The sequence below is a fragment of the Clinocottus analis genome, unplaced genomic scaffold (genome assembly GCF_023055335.1).
Source record: "Clinocottus analis isolate CAN_PGR_092001 unplaced genomic scaffold, fCliAna1.0.p SCAF_16, whole genome shotgun sequence".
Classification (NCBI taxonomy): domain Eukaryota; kingdom Metazoa; phylum Chordata; class Actinopteri; order Perciformes; family Cottidae; genus Clinocottus; species Clinocottus analis.
In genome coordinates this window covers 10,327,609-10,341,528 of record NW_027175887.1, presented here as the reverse complement: position 1 = coordinate 10,341,528, position 13,920 = coordinate 10,327,609, and the positions used below count along the sequence as shown (strand labels likewise).

Here is a 13,920-nt window from a genome sequence, read left to right as displayed (position 1 = left end):
ACGAGGCCAGCCGGAGGGAGCCGTGGCTGGAAACACTGCATGGAGAAAGTGCTCCAGCAGCTGGTGGAGTAATTAATGTAACTATTTTAATAGGCCAGTGAAGTTTATTTTAGGATGGTACCAATGCTGTAAAATGAATGCAAGATTTTTATAGTAAGTTCCTCTGTTAAAGCTATATTTAAGTGACACGTTCCCATTGAAGCCGCTTTTTGTAAATTAACTGCCCTGCAATTATCGTTCATTCCTCATTGTGCATTAATGTACGTGATGCAATGACAGGAAGGTTCATCACGACCCGCAGTGATGTCATGGTGACATCACAGGTCAGCCTCCTTGTCTGGATTTGCACCCTCACTGAAATGCATGAATCATGTGTCTACACTTTGCATCACGTTGGCAGACTGGGAGTCAGAGGGAAAGGTGACTGAGCAGGCCACACCGGGCAGAGTGACTGTTTTATGCATGGTGAAGCAGTGAGTGAAGGGTAAAACAGGTGATGATGCATCCTTTTGATGATTGATATGGAGGAAAGTTTCTTAAAATTGAGCTTAAGACCAATAAATGATTCACATGTAAGAATGAGAAGATGCTAGAAGCGGATTTAAAGCAAACATTTACACAAATGGGGCCATTGAAAGGAGCAAAAGAGATACAAATGATAATTAGACTGTCATTTTAGAGGGAGAAGAAGAAATTAAAAACAACAAGACCAGAAAATCATTCTCTCTTGCTCCTGTGTAAACTATGAGGCAACATGTTTACTGGCAACTCAGGTCTGTGTACCCAACAACATTAAGCCTGTTAAAAGGTTTTATAGATGCTGATGCACAGTAAATCTAACCATAAATACTCTGCGGAGAGAACGTTCTCCGAGTTAGGTGATGACTCCCGTTACCCCCTCAGGCCACACATACTTCCCAGTGAGAGAAGCGTATAGGAAAAAAGGGGGAATTTTCTAGGAATGTGGTGGAAATGAATTGCATTGCCTTTGGGGGATTGAAGTGTCCCTCTTTGTCTGTTCTTATCCACTTCCACAGTAAGAAGGTAGTGATCATTTCAGGAGTTTTGACCTTGTGTCCCCAAATACGCAGTTTTAATTTGGGCTAAATTGTTGTTGAGCAAAGTTTCAGATCATTTGGAATAAACTAAAAAAGATCCAGGATGATTTTTTGATTAAGATTTTAGAATAAAAGGAGGAAATACATTAAAATACAGCATACCTGACCTTCAGGAAAAATAATGTTTAAAATATGTTGTATATGTAAATAATGTAATGGTCCAACCATTAAAAATAGATACAAGAATAAATAAATACCCTTTATCTTGCTTTACCTAAATGTCACTGAGAAATTCTTCTTTTTTGTGTGTTTTCTTTATTACCTATAGTTTGATACAGTCCTGATACCTATTGAATCAAAGTAAAAGATCCGGTCTCTCAGTAAAGTAAGTGTTATAACATACACTTTCATCCATAACTTAATCTCAACTTGATTCCAGTACAGCTGAACTCTCACCCTGAAATGAAAGCAAGGAATCTCACACTTCAGTGTGCTGGTGAGCCATAAAAAGATTACGTTGCTGACAATAGAAACTCAATACACTGATAGCCACGTAATCACGTTATTATACCTGCAACTGTTATATTTCCTTTCCAACTATCTATTAAACTAAATCTATTTTCCACTGAGCGTCCCCATTCTATGACACCTCATAAGGTTAAACACAGAGTGGATCAAAGAGTGGATTGCCTTGCAACAGAGAAACAAACAGATCTTAACCTGGTGTCTCCCTCAGCTCCAGCCAGCCATATCATGAGCATGTATGAGTCACGGACACAAGGAGCAGGTCCTTTGCAAACTACAGAGTGATCTCCTCCCTCCTCCTCGGGGTAGAATTAGGCCCCGCGATCTGAAGTCCTAACTAGCTCATCAGTGTCTATGATGACAAAGTTGATTCCATTAGTGGCTTGTGTGCTCATGTTTTTAGTGCAGCGCTGTGTGTCATTTGACACAAGCTTGTGTCTTGTAATAGGCCCATTAGAAACAGCGGTCACATTTATGGTTGGTTACTCATGTACACACTACACACGTACACGCACACGCACACATACACACACACACACACACACACACACACACACACACGTACACACACATACCGGTAAATAATTCAGGTGAAATTTCCCAGGAGCAAAGGTACATTCCAGAGGCTGGTAGCGATATAGATTGGAAATTATCCAGAGCAGAGTGCATATCCAGGGCAACCTCTCCACGCATAAACAAGCAGCCACACATAGACACACACACACGGGGAAGCACTCAAACACACACACTTTTACTGCTTGTTCACCTGAATATTAAGCAGAGAAGGGAGGCCAAATACAGCAGCCCTACTTACAGCTTACAACTGCACGCAGCTGCTCTTTTATAGGGACGATTACTAGCAGCCATTTACAGGCCTTCATCTCTCTAAGCAACCTGAATGAAGTGCTCTATGGGGCCTCCCAGCACCCCTCAGGACCCCTTTTCCTTTCAGACACTATAGGTGTGCAGGCATTCAGGGGGCACAATGCCCAAACTGCTCGTTTATAAGTCGAGTCCACCTCTGGGATCAAAATGTACACCACATGCACTCAAAAATGCAAAAAGCTGGTGGTACAACGTATGCAAAGCAAACTTCCAGCTGCAAGACATTATACATTACAGCAGTATTCTTCAGTTGTTAAGGGACCGCGGCATCCTCGCCGTGTGATCTCCAGATCTGTCAAACTGCGGTCTGCTCTTGTCATAACTATGCCTTGACTTTTTTCCCTCTGCACTCCTCCATGAAAGCCATCCTCAGAGAGCTAGAAATAGGTGTTCGGTGTGAAGGAGAAATTACACCAAAGAGAGAAAATACTGGGAAGACTCTGGAAGAAGAAGAAGTCTGGGTGTGTGTGTGTGTGTTTGTATGTGTGTTCTTGCATCCAGTTCCTGCAAACTCCAAGGTCAGACCCCGTCATTTAGGTCAGCGGGCACAATGCAGTGTGTGCAGAACCAGCAAGCCTGAGCTTCAGGTGTTGAATGGAAAGCCCTTTTTTTTTAAAAAAATCAGTCTTGCAGCTCAGGTATGAACCACACATGTATTATATATACAAGGGAATCTACACTGCACAGACACATGTATGCACTAACACTTACACACCTGCACTCTCTCAGGCACATTCTCCAATTTCCACAAATGGATAGACAGACATGAAGCAATTCGGGCACAAGTCCTTACATGCATTTCCCCTGTACAAGGCTCCTTTTCCCCTAAAAACACTGCCTCTTTATTCTCTATGAACAAAAAACACCCCCTTTCTTTCTACACACACACTCACAAAAAAAAATGGGGGACTTCCAGCCACTGAGAAATAACAGTGTAATTGCCGGTGCTCTGTTGTCTATCAAGACCTGACCTTTTCAACATGTGTGTGCCGTGTTGGGAGCGGTGGGAACCGGCGAGGAGGAAGACAGGGGTCTCCCCAGCTCTGTGGTGGTCTGACCCAACCTCCCCCCTTCTTTTCTCCACTCCAACTTCCCCAAAACACTGGGAACTCCTACTGCGTCCTCATGTTCTGTAGGCTCGGGGCTGGGAGGGGAGGACACGGCTAACCCACAAATCAGACTCTTGGCAAGGGGGACATCAAAGGCGGAACAGGAGGACGTGGAAAGGACAGGGGGAGACAGAGCTGCCCTGTCTCACTGCGATCCCATGGGGATGGAGGAAAATTGGAGGTCTATGTGTAGAGCCCAGACATTATAGTGACACAAATGTAGACGTTCTGCTGGTGCCAATGGGAAAATAGTGGACTGGTATTGCCTTACATAAATCTGGCCCAGTAATGAGTACATTAAAGAATGAAACATATACAGGGGACATACTCATAATAAACATGGGAGAGTTTAGAGTATTATGCATTAACGGTAAGCGGAAAGAAATGGCTTTGACGAGCGGCGGAAAGTCATCCAAACAAATAGCAAGAAACTAATATCAAGAGTGACAACATGTGGGTTCCATGCGAAAGCCTTTTATGAAAAGTAATTATAAAACACATCATGTGCAAAATCGATCACTCACAGGTCCAATGACAAGTTGCCTTTATGACATGGCAGACAAGCTCAGCTCTCAGAGGGGGCACACAAAGCTGTCCTCAGAAATGTATTAGGGGCCTATAAGCCCATAATTACACCAATTGGCATGTCATATGGGGCTTTCACTTCATTATTTACCCTTCTTTCTCCTCTTGTCTTTCACTAGTTAGCTATGCTACCCTGCTCACGGTGGAGGAACTAGGAGATGTGGAGACTAGTGGTGGTCGTGATGATGATGATGATGATGATGATCGGGGTGATGTGCATGTGGGAGGGGGCAGGGTTCTGTGTCAGGGGGATTAAGGAGAGATTTCTGCTTGACTTGAGTGACGTTAGATATCCGTGACAGAGATGAAGAGGAAAGACTTGGATGGAAGGAGGGGGAGAGAAGGAGTGAGGAGACTAGGAAGAGTTACAAAGGTTTAAAGAAAAAGATACCACTGAAAGAAAACCCCTGGATTAAAGGGTGATTATGGGCAGTTGGAGAATCCACTTTGGTGCACCTGGTTACTCACCGTTTTGCCATGCCTATCAGCCCCAGGGCCCAATAAGGCTAGAGGTGTGCTATGAAATGGAGCAGGGCCCAAGAATTGATTTTAAGATTTCCCTCAACATGGCGCCATTCCTATAGCAACCACACCTAACTGAGCAAAGCACTTAACCTCCAGGAGAGAAGCCCTACCTTGTTTATGAGCCGTAGCGTGATGCTATTTCACACGGATCGTGGTAACGATTAACAGTGTTTAATGTGAGCCCCTAGTCCAACGAGCTCCCAGGTTGCTCCACTGGAAGAAACAATAAAGGCGCTTTTAAAAATAATTACAGCAGGTTTTTGGCTCCTTTATTGTTGTTGTTGTTGTTGTTAGTATTGGAGGCCATTAAAGCAGTACCAGATTCTGCACTGAGGGACGTTAGTTAGCGAGTGAGAGAGAGTTAGAAAGAGAGAAAAGGTTTGGGGAAAAGTGAAAAGACAACCCCCCCCCCCCCCCCCTCTCCCCACCACACACACACACACACACACACACACACACACACACACACACACACACACATTATTGTAACTCTGACTTCTATATGAAAGTCAAAGTAAGAAAGTAAATTGGAAATAGAGGACAATGTCCCTGCCAGAATTTAACTGGAGACGTTCACCTCCCCACATTGAATGCATGTGTGTGTGTGTGTGTGTGTGTGTGTGTGTGTGTGTGTGTGTGTGTGTGTGTGTGTGTGTGTGTGTGTGTGTGTGTGTGTATGTATGCAAACACAGAGGTTTGTTGGAGGATCAATAGTCAAATTAGAGAAAATACCTTTTTTTTCCCCAACCCTTTGATGCCAGCCCATACTGTCATTATGGCACACAGACCAGAACCATAATAACATCTCTCCTCCTCCTCCTCTTCCTCTTCCTCCTCCTCCGGACTCAAGATGAAGTGACAAAATCCCAGGGCAGAGAGAGATCACAACAACTGATTATCAACAGGAAGTGGCTCCATTATGGGCTTAAAGATAGGAGAAAGTGCTCTCTGGTTACAGCACTCACTCAAATCCACACATTCCTTCAAGGTTTAGGGAGAGCCGGGTCACCCCTGACGCTCTGCTCCCCAGTTTCTGCCTCAGCCCAGGGGCATTGCTCAGGGTGCAGCTGGAATATTGAAGGGATTTGGGATCCTTCAGGAGGGGCTGAAGGGTTGAGGATGTTGAGGGTGGCCTGAAAATGAGAGGACACTTGACAGCCTTTGCCTTGTGACTTTGCACACCTGCAGAGGGTTGTTGGGGATGAGGTGAATCCTCCGGGACATGAGGTTAGACTTAGTGAAGCACTCACGTCTAATATGGATAATATGACAAATCTTACCTAGATATTGAATTGTGTCTATACACAACATCTCAAAAGCTCAGGATGCTTCAAAAATCGGGAGCAGATAATGCATCTAAAATGTCTCAAGGCCAAATATCTATTAAAATAATTTGAGACCATTTCCTCAACAGAACAATGAATGAATTATTACATTCCTTCATCTTCCTAATGTAATTTGAACAGAGTTAAAACTACTTTTATGAGCTGCACTCAAAACCCTAACGATTCCTTAGAGAGTAGGAGGCACTGAAAAAAGGAACAATTGAGACAATTGCTGAGCTGCCTCCCCAGGGAGTGAAGTCAGAGTCCAAGTGAAGAGATGGATTGTGCTGGGTAGGAATCAATGTGGGCAGGCGATTGCAGAGTCATGTGCGAGATGGAATATCTCACTCCGAAAAATGCTACTGACCCATTATTTTCCCCTTGAGCATGCAGAATATTGGGAGAACATTTCAGTCGATTGTTTGCTTTTTCTACACATAGTTTAGAGGCGAGTCACCAAGGCTCCGTTAGCTGGGAATAGCTTAGAAACCGAGGCCAACATCTAGGCGACTCAGGGAGGCCTGGGCTCAGTGTTGGTACATGTATACATGTGAATTATTTACTTGTCGTCCAGCAGGAAATGAGGAACGATAACAAGCTTGGGAAAGAAAAGCAGAAAAACAAATAGATGCTATCTCATCCCCCCCGTTCTTGCTTTCTCTCTTTCTTCTTACTTTTCTCCGAGGCGGTCGGCTGTGTCCTACTGCAGACTAATGGCAAAGATATGTCCCTTTAAAGGCGGCAACAATCATTTTAACTACTTAGAATTGGCTCATGACTTTACTTTTACTAGAAAGTTGAGTGCCCTGTGCTACATTTTATATTAGCATAGCGTTAACAGAGCATTAGCATCACACAACTATTTGCTTTGTAAAGAAATTGTGGTGTAATGTCTACCTGAACTATCTAAACTTAAGTCACCGTCTCTCTGTGTGTGTTGTAATTCCAGCTGCACTGTTCATTTTTGACATAGCCAGGCGGACCACGCATGCTTTTAGTGCATGTTCATGCACGTGAGCTTGTCACACTGGCTAGCCCATAACCGCTGCTCTGCAGTGCTCTTATTCGGTGGTTAAAGCTGATATCGCCGTCCCACCCACAGTTATCTCTGTCAGCACTGTTGCCGTTGTTTGCACTGTTAGCACGTTAGCCGTGAGCTGCCGGCCCAGCCGTCGCTATGTTGAGAGCCGCTGAGAGCAGATATGCTTTCAATCATATAGCACCTTTAAAATGGAACTCGCAATGGTAAATGGGCTTGTATTTTTCTAGTTTTCCAACCACTCAAAGCACTTTAATGCTCCATGTTATTTGACCAACTAACACCCATTCATAAACACCCATTAATGGTAGCTACCATGCAAGGTGCCACCTGCCGATCAGGACTATTTAATCATTCATACCCATTCATATGCCGCATGCACAGACTCTGGGAGTAATTTGAGATTAAGTGTCTTGCCCCAGGACATGGACGAGCTGTCGTCTGCTGATCCACAGTTGTCCAGTTGTCCTACTGCATCAATTTCACACATCACAGTCTGTTTGGAGGTGTTGTAGGAGTACTTGTGCATATGTGAACAAAGTCGTGTAAAGCCTTTTGTGGCCCTAAAGAGAGCAGCATGTTATGCTTTTTTATCACTTGACTGAAACAATTAAGGAAGAAGAATGTGTGGAATAAACAAAACTGTATCTGTGGTTCTGAGTCAAAGATTTTGAAGAATGTAATTGGAGTCTTTTTTGTCTTTCTCTCGTAAAATCATAATTGACCAACTTACTCTTTCTGTAGAGGGCTGCAGTTTAACTGAGCCAGACCTTGTGATGATCTCCTGACCCAATTTTTGACTCTCTTTCTCTTGCTGACCTCGACTCGACACCCCCTCTCCTCCCTAACCTTTCAATCCCATCAGCCCCACTATTGCTCAATCACCTGTGACCAGGCCTGGATGGTGACCCTTGACCCGAGAAGGTCACGATTAGAGCTGAGAATCAGAGCAGCAGAATCGGGGACCAGGCAGGCACAGATAAGATGCCCTCGGACCGAGAGCTTCAACCCAGCCAGGCTGAACTCTGGAACGGTCAGGTTGCCACACCCAATATATCAAGAAAGGAGGTGCAAATCAAAGGCTTTGGTCATTAGCAGGCGATTGGGGGTTGATTTTTTTTTTCTACCAGGGTGTAGGGATCATGGAGGACGGAGAAGGCAGGGGAAATCAATGGAGATTGTAGCCTTGTGTTGGCAGGCATTTTAATTAGCCAGGATCTCCCCCAGACAAGGGATAGAAGGCAACAGAGATGGCAGCTATGGGAACACAGAGAGCAAAAGGAGAGGACAAAAGAGAGAGAAAGAGAAAGAGAGGGGGTGAGGGTCGCACGCCTAGGGGCTACACTCACTGTGCCAGATCTAAATATGCAGCACCAAATAAAACATCCTCTCATGAGAGCATGGGTGAATGTGGCTAGTTATGGGATGCAACAAATGCACACACAAGCATGCATACACACACACACAGACACAAACATACCAAATCACTCCCAGCCTTCTTATCTTGTAAATTGTTGGCGATCTTTATATAAAACTTGGAATTTGGAGGCATCCACGAAGGAAGCCATCCTGTAAATGAGGAGGCAAAACGTTCCCATGCTGGAAATAAATTCTTTAAAATATTCCACTGGTTCTCAGTGGACTTCACACCACTCATGGGTTCACTTAAAACCCAAAGGAGAGCATGTTGGAGGTCGATAAAGTTGGCACAGCATTTCTTTACATTCCTCTTCCTCCTCCTGCATGATCATCGCCTCCTTCGTCTTTATCCTCTGCATCCTTTTAGTCTCCTCCTTCCTCTCCTCCCCACCAACTCACAGAGTCTGGCCTTCTTGTTTGTTTGGACAACAAAATGCACAGTCTCACACCAAATAAACTCCCATTCAAGCTGCAGAAGCAAAATAAAAGGATGGAGGGGTTGGTGGAGATGGTGGTGCAGTTGAGGTTTTTCATCCTCCTGTTGCTTCCCTCCTCACAGGCTGCTTCTGTTCGTACATGTATTGGCCACAATGTTGGATCTCCAAGCAACATTTTTGGAGAGCTTCATGTAAAAGTATAAAACTGAGAAGCTTTAGCCTTGTTTTGTTTTTACTTGGCTATTGTTGACCGCTCCTAGCCCAGTGATCACTTTGCTTTCTTTTTAAACGTGTGATTACCTAAACTGATGTTGGTGAAATGTGTTTGGCCTCTGTTTGAGGTACAGAGCTGCAGGCGCCATATGACTATGAAAGCATAGAGGACCCAAACACCAAACTGAGTGAAATTAAAAGTTGTTAAAAGAGTGTGTGAAAGTGTGTGTGTGTGTTTACTTGTTCCCTCTTTTTTTATTTAACACTGGCACAGTTCCATATTATCGAGGCTTCATCTTACTGCTCTTGTAACAGTGCCAGGTTTTGTCCTCAACTGGCCCACCCGGGATGGCACAGTCTTGCCTACGTCTAATGAGGTGCTCTGGACACACACACACACACACACACACACACACACACACGCAAACGCACACACACAGCTGAGGTTGAGACGAATGTGGTGGTTGGTTGACAAAATCCCAACTCAAGGTCCGCTTACTAGCCTTTTTTTTGTGAATGGAGTGAATCCAACCACACAAACTCCATCCACTGATGAAGCCTGGTTGCCATGGAGATGACTATTGACATGGGAGCTCAGTACCTGTTGCGATTGCATCCAAAGCCCTTTTGGGACACCTTTGTTGGACTCGAAGTGAAGTCTTGAAGTTCATTCTTGACCTTGGAAATAGTGGTTTGTCTGAATAATACTTACGAACCTTACTAAGTCAAATGTATATAATTGTTGTGGATCATTCCTCCCTTTTGGCATCTAGAATAACTTTCTATTCCTCAAGTTAGGATGATTGAAACGTCAGCTGCATCCTCTTCAAAGGTCGCCAGATTGACAGAGGAGAAAACGTTCATTCCTGTCAGATGTGTTAAAATGTTATCGTAGTCTGAAAATAAGTAACAGACAATAAGCATGTCCATGAGAGAGAAAGAGAAATCACGCACGACATACATGTGAATGAATCATGTTTTGATAATTAGTCATGGTTAACTGCCATGAGTGAACACATGTTTTCATGTTGGAAATCCCACCCCAAATCCTTAAAGATCGAGGAGAAATACTTGTTTCACTGAGCTTGCCTGTTTGTGTGTGTATTGACAAAGCGATGAAGTGCATGTGTGTGTACGTGAGCGGAGGAGGGGACTAAACACAATGTTGTCAAGTTGGGGGCACATTCCTTAGTTGATTTAGTGGGCATTAAGATGAAGAGGAATGTGTCAAAGCTGCAGAGGCTTTAGTCCACTGTGGTGTTAACTGGCTGGGAGGAACTCTATCCGCTCAGACTGATGGATGACTGACACTTGGCTTATTGTAAGAAGGATGGAGAGAAACAGAGAAGAGGGAGGACGGGATGGAGAAGAGGTACCTGCAGGATGAAAATGTGAAAAGTGAGATTGAAGAGGACAGTTTGCACTTTGGAGAAAGACAAGGGAGATTAATAGCGACGTAATGTTTAGGGGAGATCGGGTGTGAGGATGAGATAAAGGGAAAGAGAGAGAACTAAGTCCAGCGCAGGGAGAGAAAGAGACGATCCCAAAAATTGGGATGAAATGTAAAAGAGTCACATTCACACGGGGACACGGAGGCTGATCAAGAGAAAATAATGACTAAATCAAGAGGATTTCAGAAGCTTATCTTTATTTGCTCAAGATGGTTTGATAAAAGAGAGAGAGAGAGAGAGAGAGAGAGAGAGAGAGAGAGAGAGAGAGAGAGAGAGAGAGAGAGAGAGAAAATAGAAAGATTATTTTCAGGTCCCATTTTATACAACATCAGTCGCTGGGTCAGTTGTGCAAGATACAGTAGATCAAAGGAAAGCAACACAAGTATATCTTTTACTTCTGTCATATATATATATATATATATATATATATAGATATATATATATATATATTCATAACATGTAAGTCATGTCTTGAAAACAGCTAAATCAAACATCTGTATTGACCCAACGTTACAAACTCTAAAAGTGGTGCAAAAGCTTTCATCGAGCAATAGAAGAAAATCAAAAGCGTCAAGAAAGACGTGTGTGTGTGTGTGTGTTTGTGTGTGTTGGAGATTAAAATTGTCCTGAGACAGTGTAAGCATAGACAGTATGAGTGTGTTTCAGACTCTGCTTGTGTGAATGCGGACGGGACTGATAACGCGACTGCTCCTTTGGTTTCCCACAACTCACAGATCAGACTGAACCACTTCAGGAATTTCTTGAGTAAAACGTGTTCGTTAATTTGGCTGACATAATATTACAATCGGAACTAAACCTCCTTTAACAAACCTTTCACAAACCCCCAACTGATAATAGCAGTAAAAGCACACTGAAGAAGCGTTGAAAATGAAACGGCTAAGTATTTACTTTTCTTCCAACCTGTACAGCTACATTTTAAGGGAACGGGGGTCTGTTTAGTGCGGGTCTGATTTGACCTAGAAATGGCAAAACACACCTAGAAGTGGGAAAAAAAAGGCAAAAAACAACCAGCGCAAAAAAAGACATGTGTGCTCACTTCCTCCTGCTGTACGTAAACATGACTTTACACCCTTCCTGTTTCCTGAATTCATCCGTACCTTTCATAAATTCATGAAAATGCATTCTTCGCCAATCTATAGAAGCATGCATCACATACAGTTGCCACACGATATATGACTCACTTACAGTATTTAATGAGTTGAATTATCCCTCTCCTCACTCTGATTTTTACACTCCTGCATGTTGGTTTCGACATAAAGCTACGTGACAGCACAGGTCAAGTGCACAAGATCGGAAAAGAAAAAAAGAATAGCGCAAAATGGAAAAAAGGCAGTAAATGAGCGCCCTGTAGTTGTAAGGATGTAAAACCCATGTCCTTCACCCCCGCTTCCTCACCTATTCCCACCCACGGACCCAAACTCTGATGCTGATGCTGCCCACCCCTGCTGGTGGGGGCCCCCGGGGGCCGACATATCACACGGTAAGGGAGATGAAGCTGTTGTATCTCTGGATGTTCCTCTTGAGGATCTCTGAGCACGGCCCCAGCACGCGCTCAAAGCGGGGCCGGTCCAACTTCACACACTTGAGCGGACCGCGGGCGACTACAGTGGCCGCCCTGGGACGGTTCAACAGCAGGGCGATTTCACCTGGAGGGAGGAGGAGACATGGCAATCACTTGTTTTGAGCTGTAAAAGAAAATGTCTTAATGTGTGTGATTTGTGCCCGGATGACAATTAATGTTGTTTATGAAAGCAATAAAAACACATTTTAGGCTCAGGTGCAGACAGAAAGAAGAGCTTGTGAAGAAATAATGTCTGATAAAGGAACATTAAATAAATAGCAATGTCATTTATGCAAAGACAGTTAATCCCGAGCATTTTCCCTCATATTCTGATCTCTGACATTAAACAATTGTTGGAAATGTTATGTATTTGGAATAACACAATTTATTGTTTCGAGCTGAAATGCCAATTGAATAGTCAAAAACCAGAAAATGAATTGGCAACCAGTTTCATAATCAATTTCCAACCATTTAAAATGCAAAATACCAAAGCATGGCTGTTTCTAGCTTCTACAATATTAATATTTGCTTTGCATGATTGTAAACAGAATATCTTCAGGTTTCAGTCCTGCTGGTGAGACAAAACAACACATGTGAGGATGACATTTTGATCTTTTTTACAATTTCAATTATCATTTATACCAATTAATTTACCCTTCATCAAGACAAATATCCTCAGATCAACTCATAATGATGATAAATGAAACATATTTTTGCAACAGCATTCTACATTTACTATTGTCACTCACAGTCCTCTAGAATCCAGTTGATTCAACCTCTTTCGTAACAAACAATTGACCTCGTAGAGATGCTATTTTTGTATTTATATGTGCACACATTATATTTGTAATGCTAAATACCAGGTATAACATAAACCAGGTATTTCTTGCCCAGAGACACTCACCAAAGTAGTCGGAGGGTCCCAGGCGCCCGACCTCCACGTACTCCTCGTTGTCAGACCTGCGCTGCAGAACAGAGGCTATTCCCTGGAGACACAGAAAAAAAGAGTTGGAGGAAAAGAAAGGAGAGACAAGAGAAAGAATAAGAAAAAAGAGGGAGAGAAATATAAGGAGGAGGGGATGTTGGAGACGTTGGGAGAGATGGAGGAAAGGGGGGAGGGGAGTGAGAGAAAGAAAAAAAGGAGGAGTCATTTAGCGAGGGGCTGAAAATTGTGAGGAGGATTAAGCCGAGGAGAAATTCCTTTGCTTCATTAGAACACAGGTGCACAGGATTTAGCTTTCTTTCCTTTGGGACAGACACCTGCTCTGTGGGAAGCGTACGAGCAGAAACACAAGACGCCACATACTCAGATGCTCCAATGGGCTGATTGGTCTGCTTTCCTTCCTCCAGAGTGTCTTCAATACAAACATCTAAACTCTTGAGAGGCTGAACTGACTCCTCATTCACTGCTATCTATCTATCTATCTATCTATCTATCTATCTATCTATCTATCTATCTATCTATCTATCTATCTATCTATCCCATTCATCAGCAATACATTTACCCTAAAACTAAAACAAGCTCATCTCCAATAGCACGATGCTAACCCACATTGTCTATACTGCGTTTGCAAAGCACAAAGCCAAGCAACTACACCAAGGAACGCACACGCAGATGGAGTCGGAGAGAAACACAAACTCGCACGCAAACGCACACAACTAACATATAGTGAGAAAACCAGCAGCTGATGTCTGCTGGACACACTGACCACCAACCTCGACACGCACATTACCATCGCCCGCTGTTGTTGTGCGAGTGAGTCATCT

General features: G+C 43.5%; 1 protein-coding gene across 3 annotated transcripts in view; it reads right to left on the bottom strand.

The window, feature by feature from the left end:
* Window positions 1-10,811: 10,811 nt before the first annotated feature.
* Window positions 10,812-13,920, bottom strand: part of prkar1b (protein kinase, cAMP-dependent, regulatory, type I, beta) — a 55,622-nt gene continuing 52,513 nt past the window's right edge. For all 3 annotated transcript variants that reach the window (XM_068578232.1, XM_068578234.1, XM_068578233.1), the window contains 2 exons: window positions 13,058-13,139; window positions 10,812-12,238 (listed from right to left, as the gene is read on the bottom strand). In XM_068578232.1, the coding sequence (XP_068434333.1) occupies window positions 12,066-12,238; window positions 13,058-13,139 (255 nt within the window). In that variant the 3' untranslated portion in view covers window positions 10,812-12,065. The remainder of the gene's footprint in view (window positions 12,239-13,057; window positions 13,140-13,920) is intronic.